This window comes from Equus asinus, chromosome 6 (assembly GCF_041296235.1).
Source record: "Equus asinus isolate D_3611 breed Donkey chromosome 6, EquAss-T2T_v2, whole genome shotgun sequence".
NCBI lineage: Eukaryota > Metazoa > Chordata > Mammalia > Perissodactyla > Equidae > Equus > Equus asinus.
This window is the reverse complement of record NC_091795.1, coordinates 90,285,478-90,302,726: the sequence shown is the minus strand read 5'-3', so window position 1 is coordinate 90,302,726 and position 17,249 is coordinate 90,285,478. Positions and strand designations below refer to the sequence as shown.

Here is a 17,249-nt window from a genome sequence, read left to right as displayed (position 1 = left end):
TGAATTCAGAAGACTGAGGGCATGGCCCAACCATGCTATTTAGCACTTGTGTGAGCTTGAGAAAGTTCCAAGTACCTCACTTCCTTTACTGCTCAAATAGACAATAACAATAATGCCGTCTTTGTTGGGTTATGGGAGGATTAAACAACCTATATTTTAAAACAACCTGTACTTAAAAGCACTTTATAAACTGCAAAGTGCTAGAAAAAGAAATTATTATAGACAGCTATACAGAATCATTCACTTTATAGATGGAGAGACCCAAGGATAGTGCTAAAAATACAGGCAGCCCCCGACTCCCAGTAGAGAATCTTTTTCCTATACAAGGTTATACTCTGAATTCTTAAAATACACTTCTATTCATATTTGAAGAAGTTCTTGCTGGAAAGTAGGTCCTTTTTCCTAAGTACAAAGGCCTCAGCCCAGAATAATTTCTCTACATACATAAAGTTAAAATTAACTCAGGTAGCATCCTTACAGGAATAAAATTATTACAAAGCTTTCTAAATAAATGATTTTAGATTAATACAACAATGATTTTCCAGAATACCATAATTATTCTGAATTTAATGCTGCAAAACCACTAGGTTAATATTACAGAACACAGCTCTTTTATGAACCTAATTTTCTAATGCTGAGGTTATGAAGCACTGAGTTTTTTCCGAGAGTTTTAAACATTTTCACTGATGTATTGACAAAGACTCTCTCCTTGACCAAACTTTAGTCAGGCTCCTCTGAGCCCTCTTCGCAAGTAGGCCCACTGCTCGGGCCTGGCCTTGGCAAGCCTGGGCAGCCCAGGTTTAGCAAGATGCTGCTAAGTCAGTTTAGAGAGAATCTCCCACCTTTGATAACTGATCGCCCTTGATATGTGACCACCCTGGCCTGCCTTCAGCAAGAATCCTCCTTCACTCGATGCCTCATCACAGCCATTTTTCCTCCACTGACCCCTCACTCCACTCCTCAGCTATAAATCCCCAGCCGTCTTTCCTGTACTCGGAGCTGAGCCTGATCTCCACCCCCTACTGCAGCAGTCCTGAATAAAGTCTTCCGTACTGTTTTTACCAAGTATCAGGATAATTTTTCTTTCATAGTGTACACAGGAAAAGCACATACATCATAAGTGCACAGCTCCGTGAGTCACCATGAGGTGAAGCGCTACATTTTTAACCACTCGCCATGAAGGCACAGAAAGTGGGTAAAAAGCTGTGCTTGAGCTTTCATATGTTCAGGCACAGCTATAAAACGTGGATCATTTAGGACGGAGCCTAAGATAAGACGACATCACTTCCTACCCCATTGAGGAATGTGTTCTTTAATGGAGAAATTATTCATAATAAAATCTGCTTATCCTCCAGAGACCTGAATTAGAACTTCAATATGGACAATTTTAGGGTTGCGAACTATCTCCGAATTTCTCAATATTAGTTTGAAAAGTACTATGTTATCTTTAAAAATAAAATAAAGAATGTAAATATTGACTATATAGTCACAAATTATAGATATTTGAAAAATTTACATTTTCTTTTATATAACAAACACATAAAAAGGCACTAAAATACTTTACATAAAAACTGTTATTAAAATTATGAGCATGTTTTTAATAGCAAATGGAAAGCAATCAAAATCTCAGATAAAATATAACCTCTGAGCCCATTATTTATTTTACTATATAACCACATGGCATACATGCTTATCAGTGCTCACGTAATGTTTCTCAAGCCTCACAAACACAATGTGACTGGTTTACCAATCAGGCCAACTGATTTCCAGACCTTTTCCACTATTCATCATGTAAAGAGGACATGAGCAAAGTACTAAGTAGTTTGTCTGCTTCACCTGTGGCCATCAGCTCCTGGCAATGCACATTGGCTGCCTTGTAGTCATGGAAACGAAGTGCTTGCTCTACTAGAAGGATAAGAACCTGTCCACGCCTTTCTTCTGGGTCTTCATCTGTAAACACACGCAAACAACTTAATAATTTTGACAGCATCAATTGATAAAAGAGCTCATTAACACTGTCTTTCAAATTAATTGAAAAATTCAAAAACAGAGATTAGACTGATTTTAAAAGATTATAGGACAAAAGGTCACGGCAACTTTGACCTTCCAATCTACTTATTAAATCAGGGAATTAGCTCTCAGTCTCCTAAGTGATCAATGATTAATATCAGCCCCAGATGAACCACCCCAACCTAAGTGGGTAAAGGAAGTTTTCCACCTAAGAGGGACTCTTTAGACTAGTTTTTTGTTTTGTTTTGTTTTTGAGGAAGATTAGCTCTGCGCTAACATCTGCTGCCAATCCTCTTCTTTTTGCTGAGGAAGACTGGCTCTGAGCTAACATCTGTGCTCATCTTCCTCTATTTTATGTGGGACGCCTGCCACAGCACGGCTTGACAAGCCGTGTGAAGGTCTGCACCCAGGATCTGAACAGGCGAACCCTGGGCCGCCGGAGTGGAACGTGCGCACTGAACTGCTGCTACACCGGGCCGGCTCCACAACAAGGACTCTTTAAACTTTTTTGCTATTTCTTTTTTTATATTTTGCATTAGAATGTTCTAATTATAATTAATACATGACAAATATAAGGGGAAAAAAAACCTTAAATACAACGTAAAATGTATGTAAATTTTATAGTTTCATTGTGATAAAGTTAATTCATGTATCAGGACCCACAAAATGGAGGCCACCCCAGTGGCCCAGCCCAAGTCAGAAATCTAAACCTAACTTAGCCTGCACTTACAGGAAACATGTGTCAAGGAAACCTAACATACACCAATCACAATCCTTCAACTCAGCTGCAGCTAGCTTACCTGACCCTCGAAAATAGGACTTGCTCACTTCATAAGGAAATCCCTGATCTCCGGGCCAATCACGCTCTGTTTCCCCGCTGTCTCTCCTAATGCTCTATAAAACTCGCTCTCGTCCAAAATCCCTCGGGAACAATGCTCCACTGCCTGTGAGGCTCTGTATTCCCACAATCCATGGATTGGTTTCCCTTGAATAAAGGACCTCAAACTCATTACTAAATGGTCTTCATTTTGTCATTTGACAACTGACAGTACTACTCTTTCATTTACCATAGTGAACATCTAGACTCTAAGACATATACCAAATTTCATCTTACGTTAACAAAAATATCTTAAATTACCTTCCCGAGAATATTCTTAGACGTCAGCTTAGATGTCACTTCCTCCTTTGGCATCTCCACACTTTTTTCACATAAAATACATGGTTTAGGTGCCCCTCCTCTCTTTCTCTGGATACCAATTTATTGGGTTTATCTTTTTAATCAGCCACATCCTCTATCAGAATTTAAGCTCTTGGAGGACAGGCATTGCTTTCTTGTTGAATTCTCAGTACCCAGGACCAAGTCTTACACATAAGAGGGGCTCAAAAAAATGTATCCATGATGAAATGGGCATAGATTCAATTCAGAAAGTAATTTTCAATTATAGGACAAATAATTCAAAGCTATAACACAAATACAATTTTTATATTTAGGCTAAAAAGTAAAAAGTCTTTTATATTTTAATGAAGTAATGAAACGTTAAAAGTATTTCCAATATTCCCAGGGAAAAAGAGGAAATATGTACATCTCTGCATTCTTAAGCTATAATATGATTTGGAAGCAAAAGTAAACATATCACAAAAAGGGTTGAATGAAACTTTTAAAATATGTCCCCATCAATCTTCTTTCTGTGCTTCAAAGGTGTGAATAAAATCCAAGAGAAAAACTGGCCCAAGCTAGGCTAAAGAGATTCTTAAATCAAGAGATGTTATGGCGCTAAGATTCATATTATTATTATTAGAACAACACATTTCATGTTTTAGCAGCACTAACACAGAACACTGGAAATAGAACAATCTGTAAATGTTCTTCAGCACTCAATGCACATATCACAATTAATATAAAACCTATTTCCTAGATAATATTCTTGACATGTTAGCATTTATTCAGAATATCTACACGAAAAACAAAAGGGCCAGGTGTGATTTTTTCATGTGACAACTTGGCGAGGTTGTGACGGTATGTTGCAGATGTAATTAAAGCCCCTAATCAGCCGATTCTAAGTAAGAGCCCATTGATGACCACGTCCAACGTCAAAAAAGGTGGAAACACGATAAGAGCAAAGGATTCAAAGTAAGAAACTTCTGAACTGAGACATCTTCAATAAACTATTTCTTTATTCCTGTTTCCTCGCATTCAAAAATGAGACACACATCTCTGGTGTAAGGGATGCAGTAAGAAGTCACTTAGATATGAATAAAAGTATAAAATGAGAGTTACTGTTGTTAACATAAACTTTGATATGAAGATGGGTCACATACTCATCTTAAAGTCCAAAGTTCAAATATTTAACTGCTTTTAATTCTACAAAGTTCCAATCTAAGCAGTTGGTTAAAAGGAAAAACATAAGCAAAAAAAAAAAAAAAAAAAAACCACTCTAAAAAGAATGATGTCTAGAAAAATATTACAAACAAAACAAAACAAAAAAATAAAACTCTTAGGAAGAACTGCCAGGAGTATGAACAGACTAGAAAGCTATTAAAGAAAATGATTCCTATGTTTAGTCTCAAGAAGAGACTAAAGTCAAAGGCTTGTGGCATGACAAGCCTTTGAGTACATGAAATATAATTTAAACTATATCCACAAATTCTTTGATACTCCCTTCTAAAGATGAAGCTTCATGCCTCTCCCCTTCAGTGGGCGCTGGTTAGTCATTTACTTCTAACAAAGAGATTAAGGTGGAAACGATGCTGTGCTACTTCCAAGACTAGGTCATAAAAGGCATTACAGAGTCCTCCTTGCTCTCTTGCGGATCAATGGCATTAGGAGAAACTCTAGGAGTTGCCATGTTGAAAGGACACTCAAGAAGCCTTATGGAGAGGTCCATGTGGCAAGGAACTGAGGGCTCTTACCACCAGCCAGGGAGGAACTGAGGTCTTTTCCAACAGCCATGTGAGTAAGCCAGCTCAAAAGCAGATCACCTAGGCCCAGTGAAGCCTTCAGGTATAAAGTATAAATATTTCCCTTGATGTTGGGAGGGGTTATGTGACTGCTCAGTGAATAAAACACAATGGAAATGAAACTGCCCAAATTCCAAGGCATTTCCAAATTCCAAATTCCACGAAGTTTTTGCTAGTTTCTCTTGGGACACTGACTCTGGGAGCCTTCAGCCACTGTGTAAGAAGTCTGAGGCCACCATAAGAAAGACCACAAGGAGAAACCACACAGAGAAGAGATAGAGCCCTAGCTATTCCATCCCCCAGCTATTGGAGTCTTCTCAGCCCAGATGCCAGACATGTGAATAAAGCAGCCTTTGAGTAGAGCCCGTTCCTAGCCACTATCTGACTGCAATTTCATAAAAGACCCTGAACTACCTCGCTAGGCCCAGCGAACCTCCAGAACTGGGACACACAAAAATAAACGACTGTTGTTGTTTTAAGCCACTAAGTTTTTGGGTGGTTTCTAAAGCAGCAAGAGATAACCAAAACAGCCTACAAGTTTTAGATACGTGTCACCTGCCTTGTGATCCCTTTCTTAATATCTGCCCCCCGCCCCGGCAAAATACTAGCACTGTCTTTCTTCAAGTTCTATAACACCTGTTTACAGAAGCCAGGTACTGCCATCATATCCTCTGCTGCAGCATAATTATTTGCTTCCTCAGTGATTTAAGATTCTAAATCCCCAGACGGCAGCAGCTGTGTGCAACAGAACTTGGCATCCAAAGTAGCTAACAAAGTGATATTACTTCACCTCTCTAGCCTTCTATTTCCTCATCCGTAAAACATGGCTAACAAGAGGTGGTTGTGCATAGTCAAAGAGTTAATACGTAAAAAGAGTACAGAAGGGTGCTGGCACATGGGAGTCACTGATACATGTTAGCTATTTTTATTGTGCATGCAGGTGGCCCACAATAAAAATATGTTGAATGAAATGTAGATACTAGTCTTATCTTTTGATGATACTGCACTGAAGTTGTAATACAGATTCCACTTGGAAGTTTCTGAAATAGAAGTGGCCAAGTTGGGATGGGTTCCAAATATTAGAACTAAAATAGCTGCAATAAAAGAAAAGAGGTCTAAACACTACATGTTCTACATAAATGCGTTCTGTATGACTGAAAAAGAAATATTCATCCCATTAAAAATTAATATTGTTTGCCAGGATCACTGATATTCCTGTTTCTATGTCAACACGTCACAAGGACAAAAATGGAAATCAATCCTAGTAGGTGCATGGAAAATGCAGATGGCATCCCTGACTGCTTCATTAGTTTCTCTGGACTAGATCCTCATGAAATTCTTCCCTGATGGTCAGAGTGCTTCAAAGTTTACAAAGTGCTTTTATATGCATTAACTCATTTGGGTCTCTGATAACTTGGTAGGTGAAACAAGGGAGTATCATTCCTAGTCTCCAGATTCAGAAACTGGAGCTCAAGTCATTGAACAAATGGATGGAACTGAACCCATACATACACAGAAGACTGAACCAGTCTCCTGACCCCACACCCAGTTTCTCCCCAGTCATCCAAGATGCCTCACGATGGATGAACGACCCCAATCACAGGGTCAGCACTTTTCCAAGGCCGCTGCAAGTTCAAAGGTAACAATGCTAATGCTATGCTTTCAGACTAGAAAAGGACAACTAATACACTAAAATTTACTAAAACTATACACTGTAAGAACAAAAGTCAGATAATTAAGATTTTAAAACATCAATAAATGTGTCCACTAAGTATACTAAATATATACATATTTTTAAAGCTCAAACAACACAAATCCCCTTTACTTTCGAGCCCATAATATGTGGCTTAGACAAGCACAACTTCAAACCACTGCTTATGAAGTAAAATGGCCAACAACTGTTCTTGTGGAGATCAGCATAAGTCAAAAATACTAAAGAAAAGTATTAAAAGACTCTGGTAGGGGCCCGCCCGGTGGCCGAGTGGTTAAGTTGGCGCGCTCCGCTTCAGCAGCCCAGGGTTTCGCCAGTTCGGATCCTGGGCACAGATCTAGCACTGCCCATCAAGCCATGCTGAGGCAGCATCCCACATGCCACAACTAGAAAGAGCCACAACTAGAAAATATATACAACTACGTACTGGGGGGCTTTGGGGGGAAGAAGGAAAAATTTAAAAATCTTTAAAAAAAACTGTGAGAAAAAAAAAGACTCTGGTGTGGTTAAAGAAACATGAAATGTAGAGGCCGAAAGACTTTCCCTGAAAGCCACAGTCTGCTGTTTAACCCTGCTGCACAAGATACTTAACTTCTCCTATCCTCAATTTCCCTCGTAAAGTGGGAAGAATACATCATCATCACTATTTAATAGAAGATGAAATGAGATAATATGCGTGAAAATCCCACCAAATAGTAAATGCACAAATTTTTCTAAAAAATTGTTCAGGTTCAAAAGTATTACATCAAATTTGGACATTGAAGGTGGACTGGCAGGGCTGGCTTGTTCTATATTTAAGCTTTCTGGTTATAAGAGCCCGAAAGCAGCTCTTCTAATACCTGTAAGCACATATTCTGAGGTTCACCTAGAATAATTGAGATTAACACAGAAACCTTACTCCGCAGCTTAGTATTCAAAACTCACCTGCTACTCTCAGCAACTCAGCAAGGCCCAGAAGCTTGGCGGATTGTTTGTAGCATGTGGGGGACTGGCAAATACACTCCTTGATGAGGCCGATCCGATCAGAGCACAATCGCACTACAAAAGAAAGACATACTAAAGACACGTAACCACAAAAGGGTGTCAGATCTTCCTAATTTAAGGCAACCAAACAAAATGAAAACTGTGTTAGTCCTCAGGTCAATAAGAATTAAGACAAAATTTTTTTAATTTTTAAAAAAATTTTTAAAAAAAAATTAAAATTATTGTTGCTACTGAAAAATGTATAACATGGATCTCTTCTTTGTCACCAAACTTCTGAAACAGCAAATGAACTGGCATTCCAAAGCTAGGAAAAAGTGTCACCTTTTCAAGTACCACGTCAGGACTTAGGGAAATTTTAAAGACGATAATATTTCTCCTTGAAAACTTCACAACCTTCTTGTTACACTAGTTCCCCTCAGCTCCCCAAAATCCGTTCCACGTTCCAAATATCCATTTTCTATCTCCACCACGTCACCCCAGTTTGGAGGGGAGGAGCCCCCAAAGTGCTCACTGTTCTAATTTATTAACCTTTCTCCAAAAGCAACAGACCCAATCCTCTCACTTAAGCTAGATGTTAGGAAAATAAAACATGTCTGATCACACCAATTTATCCTATGAGGTAATTAAGAACACTTAAAATAAGGGGAGAAAAAAGCCCTTTATTTAAAGACTATATGAACATGCCAGAAAGAAACGGTATCTATTTAGGGTAGAGACATCAACCCTTAAGAAGCAGGTACTACCCTGGAGGCTGGGCCCCAATAAATACAACAATAACTACTACAACGACAGCAGCGATATTAAATGAATATGACCTACGTCCCAGGCACTGTTGTAGGTGCTTTATGTAGATGAACCCTACAAAGCAGGTACTATGACCCTCAGGGGAAGAAACTAAAGTGCAGACAGATTATGTCCTTTGGCCAAGGTCAGTGAAAAGTGAAAAAACCAGAATTCAACCCAGCTCGTTAAATGTTTTTCACAACTTCACTCCTTTATCCATTTCTAAATCCACGGCTATCTCCCATATATCCTGTGTTCTCCTAAAATTACTTCTAGTAGGTGGGAGGGGCCCAAGAGTTGGAGAGATAAAGGAGAGAGGTGGTGGTTTTTCTTCGGAATGGGCTCTTTTTTGCTAAGTTTTTATTATTACTTAATTTCAAACTTACAGAAAGGTTGCAAGAACGGTACAAGGAATTCCTCTATAATTTTTGCCAAGATGGACCAGTTGTTAATAAGTTGCTTCATTCACACATGCACATGTGCAATAATGTATGCGCACCTTCCTTCCCCCACATTCACACATATATGCAAATACATACACATACACACATCTATTTTCTCTGAACCTTCTGACAATAAGCTGCAAATGTCATGTCTTTTTATTCCTAATACTTTAGTGTATATTGAACTACTTTAGGATGGCTATTTACATAACTGCCGGTATAGTAATCCTGTTGTGGCCTTTACTATAAAATACAGCCTTTATTATAAAACGTAAGGTAGATCTAGACTGGTCACTCACTTCACAATCATGACAACCCATATCTATCTCTGAGTACAGCTTCTGTAGACTGTAGTGTTCCCAGTATCTACTGCGATTATTCATATCACAAATACCTGCCTCACCGACATTAGGCTTGGCCATGTGACTTCCACGGGCAATGAATGTGAGTGGAAGTGACATGTGCTACTTTTGAGCAAATACTTAGGAGTCATCAGGAGGCTACACCACTGATCTTTGCCCTCTGCCGTGAGAATGCCATGTTTCACAGAGGGGTGGGGCAGGCATGACTGTGAGCAAGGAATAAACTTGTTACCATACGCCCCTGAGATTTTAGTTTACTACAGCACAGTCTAGCAAACGCTAACTGATGCAATGTACTTCAAATTTGTCCATAACTTTTTCAATCAGAAACTTAGGTTTTTCCCTTGACATCTGCTACTACTTTATGGGTTTTTCTCCTACTATGTGTTTTAAGAAAATGTGTAACATTACTTCAATATGTCATATTCAATAACTATGACGAAGGTACTTTCTAAACGTTTCTAATTTGATTTTCAAGACAACAGTTGTCACAGATATTACCGTCATTCTACATATGTAAAAACCTGGGGTTTTCATAGACACTTTTATGGCCTTATTTGATGAGTCCTTGTATTCTTAGAGAAGCTCTAGTTTTAGAAACTCTAGTAAGCTGATTTCCTTACTACTACCACTCTCTTTCTACTGAAAAAATCAAAGTGGAAAACTGAAACCACACATAGCAATGGATCATCATTTTCTCTAAACTTCCATTTAACGGAACACTCAAGTTTGGCTCTTTGCTTCCGGCCCTAAGCAAGTCATAGTATTAATATTTCAGGTACCTTAAATAAATTTGTAGGGGTCTGGCCCAGTGGTGTAGCAGTTAAGTTCACCTGCTCCACTTCAGCAGCCTAGGGTTCATGGGTTTGGATCCCAGGCACGGACCTACACACTGCTCATCAAGCTATGCCATGGCGGCACCCCACATACAAAACAGAGGAAGACTGGCACAGGTGTTAGCTCAGTGACAATCTTCATTAAGCAAAACAAGGAATATTGGCAATAGATATTAGCTAAGGGCTAATCTTCCTCACCAAAAAATAATAATAAAAAATAAATTTGGAGAGGAGAATTATAACAGAGTGCAATTGTCATGTTCAAATGATATTTAACCTATTTTTTTTTTCTTTAAAGATTGGCACCTGGGCTAACAACCGTTGCCAATCTTTTTTTTTTTTTCTGCTTTATCTCCCCAAATCCCCCCTGTACATAGTTGTATATCCTAGTTGCAGGTCCTTCTAGTTGTGGGATGTGGGACACCGCCTCAATGTGGCCTGACGAGCGGTGCCATGTCCGCACCCAGGATCCGAACCTTGGGCCGCCGCAGCGGAGCGTGCAAACTTAACCACTCGGCCACGGAGCCGGCCCCTTAACCTATTTTTTGAGCCTCTGGACAATCACTACATCAGTTCTCTTTTACTGCTTATCATGGGACACGCTAAATTCTATTTCAAAATGTGATTTCACAGTTAAATAAATTCAAGCGTTAGATGTTATTATCTTTCTATGAAGGGATGGGGTCTTTGACTCCTAAAATTCCTTTTCAAAACGGAATGAATGAACATGAAAAACATACGCATGTACGTATCTTCTAATAGTTGAGGATCTTTCATTTTCCAGTGGATCTCAAAAATTATTTCAAGTGTTAAAAAAAAAACTATAAAATACAGACACGCAGAGGTCTCAGACTTAAGAAGCATTTATTGACCAGCTACTCACCTGCCAAACACTGACCACAACCTTATAAGGCAGGGACAGTGCATGATGAGCAAATCAAAAATGAAAAATATCAATTTTAGTCACTCATGAATTGTATCAAAGGTGCACAACATATATAGTTACTTGTGATGTTTGCTGAAGTACAAGTCTGAATTGTATAGGCAAAGAAGGTGATGATATGCAGAAGTCAGTCACTCAGCTGAGGAGCGAGAGCACAAGCCAGAGCTTCCTTCTCAAACAATCTTTACTTTCACACCTCTTCATCAGTAGTGTCATCTACCATTTACAAACAGAGGTTCTCGAGCCAGACTACTAGACTTGAATTCTAGCCCCACCTCTAACTAGCTGTGTGACCCTAAGTAAGCTACTTAACCTCACTATGCCTTGATTTCATCATCTGGAAACAGGAAACAATACTAGTCACTACCTCACAGGGTACTTTTGAGAATTAATGAATACATATAAAGTGCATTTAGAACATAAAAATCACTCAATAAGTGTTAGTTATTATTATTATTATAACTACTGGCATATTCACAGAAATGCTTATGAAGTATGAGATCCTCTACCGCAAGGATTCTCAAAGTTTCAGGATATAACTTTGAGAACTGTCTAGGGAATATTTTATTACTATCTCCACCTGAGGAAGGCGAAGTTCAAATACATTAAGTTGCCACACAGCTCAAAGTGGCCAAATCAGAATTTGAATTCATACATGACACTGGGTGTGACTCTGTCTAGTTCTGTGTGTCAGTCCCTCAGAGTCAGGAAGTGTGCTTATTCCCTTCATCATTTCAGTTTCTGGAACAGAGTAAGAGCTTAAATTAACGTTCTTTGAATGGAAAAAGGGAGTGAAAAGAGGAGAATGAAGACAGGTGGGGGGAGGGAGGGATGAGAAGGAGGTAAGACCACTCTAACTCGACCATCATTTAGAAAGTACCTTCAAGTAAAATGACAAAAATGACAGCTGATACTCGTAGAGCTCCTACTATATCCCAGGTACTCTAAATACAGAGATTTAATCTGTATAACCAATTCCATAAGGTGCTTATGAATATTCCCATTTTGTAAATGAGAAAACTTAAACACAAAGAAAGATTAAGACACTTGTCCAGTTACCCAGCAATAAGCAGCAAAACTGGCTCCAGGCTGCACTAAGCACAACGCTGCAGGTCTGGAGAACATCCTGTTATAGACAGATACGGGGGTCAACTGAAATATCCTACATCTGCTCATGTGAAAGTTATATAATTTACACAAACACCCAAGTGACACAGAAAAGCACACATATGTACACACACACACACACACACACACACTTCATAGGAGACTCAGAGATAAGGAATCATTTGTACGCGATATTTCTGCTCCTAGCTTCTACTAACTCATTAATCATAACGCAGCTGCACCACCAGCCTTCACCTGATGAGAAACAGCAACTCCTGGAGAGCAGGCAAAGAAGGCTTCAAAACAAAGCAAGGGACAAAACGAACTATTAGACACTGACTACAGTAAAAACACTTGGGTCATAAATGTTTAAACCTCAAGTGACTTTGTCCAGTATTACTGATGAATACAGAAGCAGCTTAAGCCTAAATTGCATCTGTAAGATAAATACAACAAACAGTATACAAAGACAATACTCCCTGTCCACATCCAGAAGATTTTCTCACAGTCATTCTAACAGGAAACTCCAAACCAATCTATGAAGCCAGAAAGCTGTCAAGACATGAAAGTAAATGTCTATCTTAAAACACTCTTCACTCAGAAAATTTTTCAGAAACTACAGCAGGATACTAGGTTTGGTTGCAGATATTCAAACCCATCAGCTGAAGTGCAAATACAGCCAGCAAAAATACCGCTAATTGGAGGCTGGCCCCATGGCCAAGTGGTTAAAGTTCCATGTGATCCATTTCAGTGGCCCGGGGTTCACACGTTCAGATCCTGGGCATGGACCTACTCCACTCACCAGCCATGCTGTGGAGGCATCCCATGTACAAAATAGAGGAAGACTGCCACAGACGTTAGCTCAGGGCTAATCTTCCTTAAGCAAAAAAAGAAAAGAGGAAAGTTGGCAACGGATTTAGCTCAGAGTGAATCTTCCTCACCAAAAAATAAATATATAAATAAAAATACTGCTAATTGAGCACCACAGAAAATCAGAGCTCAATTTAATGTTTCAAAATTCAATAGCATGTGGTGGACTGCAAGAAAAATTAGCATATTATATTAACCTGCTTGGATTAAATAACTAGCTAAAACACACACACACAAAGTCAAAGCTATAACAACTTGGCCTAACAAGAGATATCAGAAGGACAAAAGTTTCCTAGTGCTCTGTACTCTCCTGTGCTTGAAAACTTCAGTTAAAAATATAAGTGTTTGGTTAGTCTTAAAAGGATCTTTTCAGACACCATGTCTTCTCAGACAAGGGAAACAATAGAAAGAATAAAGAAATGGGACTTCATCGTACTAAAGAGCTTCTTCAAGGCAAGGGAAAACAGGATGGAAACAAAAACACAAACCACCAACTGGGAAAAAATATTTGCAAATCCTATATCTGACAAAGGGTTAATCTCCATAATATATAAAGAACTCACACAACTCAACAACAAAATATCAAACAACCTGATCAAAAAATGGGCAGGGGATATGAACAGACTTTTCTCAAAGAAGATATATGGATGGCCAATAGGCACACGAAAAGATGCTCAGCATCACTGATCATCAGGAAGATGCAACTCAAAACTACACTAAGATATCACCTTACACCCGTTAGAATGGCTAAAATAACCAAAACAAAAAATAACAAATATTGGAGAGGTTGTAGAGAAAAAGAAACCCTCGTACACTGCTGGTGGGAATGCAAACTGGTGCAGCCACTATGGAAAACAGTATGGATATTTCTCAAAAAATTAAAGAGAAATACCATATGACCCAGCCATCCCACTAGTGGGTATCTATCCAAAGAACTTGAAATCAGCAATTCAGAGAGACTCACATGCCCCTATGTTCACTGCAGCATTATTCACAATAGCCAAGATGTGGAAGCAACCTAAGTGCCCATCAACCGATGACTGGATAAAGAAGATATGTTTTATGTATAGAATGGAATACTACTCAGCCATAAAAAGGCTCAAATAGTCCCATTCACAACAACGTGGATGGACCTTGAGGGTATTATGTTAAGTGAAATAAGCCAGATAGAGAAAGACAATCTCTGTATGACTCCACTCATATGTGGAAGTTAAACACGTGGACAAAGAGAATAGATTAGGGGTTACACCAGGGGAAAAGGGATGAGGAGTGGGCACAAAGGGTGAAGTGGTGCACCTACAATATGACTGACAAATAATAATGTACAACTGAAATCTCCAAGGCTGTAAACTATCATAATCTCAATAAAAAATAAAACAGAAAAAAAATATAAGTGTTTGGGGGCAGGTAGTTAATGACTTGACATTTGAAAATAAACTGAAAATGCTTCTTAGTAACTCTGATTAATCTTCACAATTTTAAGAAGCTTTGGGCTCAAAAATTACATGAATAGTACAAACAAATAGAATTTTCTAGTGATTTAACAATCACTTTAAATATACTTGTTTAAGATGCTGCAGGATATTTATAAACACACACGAATTATTTCCAAAATATTTACTCAAGGTAATAGTGACCTTTTCAAATATAATAAATTTGTCTGACAAGTACAACTTTAATTTTTAGTAAAACTGCAATGGAAACCCACACGAAAACACGAGAAAGCCTCTACTGGCTCACACTCCCCAAGATCCATCTGACTTAAAACACTACAAAGAAGAAAGACACCAAGGAGCCTGTAAAAGGCCACCATTGTCCGAAGGGTCTGGGAGTTGAGACAATTGTGAGACAAGAGACAATTCTGGTGAAAATTTATCAAAAACCAGAGAGATGGAAGGAACTCAGCTATACCTTCCCTACACCCAATTCCAAATATGTCCAGAGTTAAGAATAAAGATAGGAGACTACATGGAAGCCAGCTAAGCACACTGCTAACAACCAGGCTACCGACTACATTTAGGCACTGAGGTCCAGGGTTTGAAGCAACAGAAAATCTACCTCCCACTTGCGAGGTAAGGTTCAGGGCACCGGGAGATGCACACTGTCCTCAAAGCACAAAGGAGGTGATGACAAGTGACTGCATAACAGCATGCTTGTTTCAGGTGGTACTTATCTGACTTTTACATTTAGGCAGAAGAACTTGAGCAATTTAAAATATTGTTAGTAATTTAAGCAAGAACTTCCTATTATTATTTCTTTAAAAAAACAGTAATTAATTCTTAATTTAAAAATATTCTGCAGTAAGCATAAAAAGAAACTATTATTATTTACAGCTACTTTTAAATCTATGCAACTGAAACAAAACACAGAAATAAATTGCACACCATACTGATGTAAATTTTAAACTCTCATCTATAATCCCCAAGATTTTTGTTGTTATTTAATAGCCTCACTGCTGTTACTAATGTTATTTCTTTTAATGTCATAACTGTGAATTTAAAACTGCCAATTTCTGATAAAATGTTGGCTTTATTTTTTCTTTTGGGTTTCCACTTAAGATTTCAGTTGAAAAACGGGGCAGAGGCCAGGATCTATGGCTAAGGGATTAAATAACCAAAGGTCCTCGTTAGTTTAAAAAACTAAAAAGAAATACCAGTAAATTAATGCAAAATAAGTTAATAAGAGTGTAATACTAAGTTGAAAACACACCTTGCAAAGGGAGGATCTTTACCCCAAATTCCTCAAGACATCCAAGGGCTTGGATAAGATCTAGCTCCTCTTGAACGGCTGTGGGTCTATCTGTTATCAGCTGTAAACAACACCTAGGAGAAATAAGATAAATTTTTAAAAAGAAGTAACCTATGTTCACTAAGCCACCATTCTACATTCAATAACATGAGATCCAACACATACTTATCAAAAACCTACTACATTCCAGGTATTCTGCCAGGCGCTTTCTGTTATCTTACTTAATCCTCACAGCAAGCCTGTGAGATAGGCAAATATCATCATCTGCTTTTTAAGGAAGCTAAAATTACAGCTCAGAGAGGTGAAGGGATCTGCGCAGGGTTACAGAGATAGTACATAACGGTACCACAAAATGAAGCAAGCTCTGTCAACTCTGTGTTTAGTGCCCTTTTTATTGTTGACTCCAAAAGTAATTTCATATTAGAAAGAATTAAAAAACAGAATTCAGATAATTTCCTTTATTCTTCTAGGAAAAATAGTAATATCTTGATTCAGTCACAATTTTGTCCTCCAAAGGAAAACAGAGTAACCTAAGAAACTGCACAAGAGAGTTTTGTGATCAAAAAGAGAAAAAGCAGTTGGTGATGCAGTAGTGAGACAAACGCAGGAGACTGTGGTTTCCTAATCTAAGAATTTACGACACCTATGGAATGTTTTAACCAAATTTTTAAAAATCCAGAGAAAGGTATTTAATAAATACTGTAATTAATGAATAAACATTTTCTGAAAGGTGCATGTAAAGCAACATTAGGACATGAGATGAAAACGAGAGGTAGAGATCAGGCCAGGAGGGCTACTGAATGCTAAAATCATGGCTCACCAGATGAAAATATCCAGGCCACTGTAAGCACCTGAATGACTAAGTGATAGAGACAGGCCTAGCTTGCTCTTGCAGAAGTGTACGATTTACATCAGATGAGCACTAACAAATACTGCTGATTCAAGTATAACCTCTATGCGTATCTACCAAAATTCTAACCGCACTTACCTTTGAAGCCAGGAATTCCGGTTCTAGGAACTCACACTGCAGATAGGTTCACACATGCCCAGACATAATTATGGACATTCAATACCACATCGTTTTTAAAATAAAAGAAATACTAAATCAGGAACTAATGAAATCAATTCTATAGATGTCAAGCAGCAGAATATTCTACAACCATCAAAAAGGAATGAAACAAACCTATATGTACTCATGTGGAAAAACCTTCAACATAGACATAAATGAAAAAAACAAGATACAGAAAGGTATGTACAAGTAGTAAGCACTTATTTGTGATTTAAGAAAGAAGAGGGTAACACAATAAGATATTTTAGAAGAATACACAGGAAAGTGATAAAAAACATTGCTGAGGGATAAAGTTAGGGAAATTAAAATGAGGAGAGAGACACCGTCAATAAATATCCTTTTTAGACTGTTTGAATATTTTATCTCGTGGTTGCATTGCTTCCTCAATCAAAAAATACTAGTTAGATAACAATTTAATGAATAAG

The 17,249-nt window shown here is 38.2% G+C and overlaps 1 protein-coding gene across 3 annotated transcripts in view; it reads right to left on the bottom strand.

Annotated features, from left to right (window-relative positions):
- Positions 1 to 17,249, bottom strand: part of NBAS (NBAS subunit of NRZ tethering complex) — a 335,592-nt gene that overhangs the window by 152,567 nt on the left and 165,776 nt on the right. For all 3 annotated transcript variants that reach the window (XM_014848079.3, XM_070512577.1, XM_070512578.1), the window contains exons 31-33: positions 15,717 to 15,829; positions 7,604 to 7,717; positions 1,837 to 1,950 (exon numbers count right to left, since the gene is read on the bottom strand). In XM_014848079.3, coding sequence (XP_014703565.2) covers positions 1,837 to 1,950; positions 7,604 to 7,717; positions 15,717 to 15,829 — 341 coding nt within the window. The remainder of the gene's footprint in view (positions 1 to 1,836; positions 1,951 to 7,603; positions 7,718 to 15,716; positions 15,830 to 17,249) is intronic.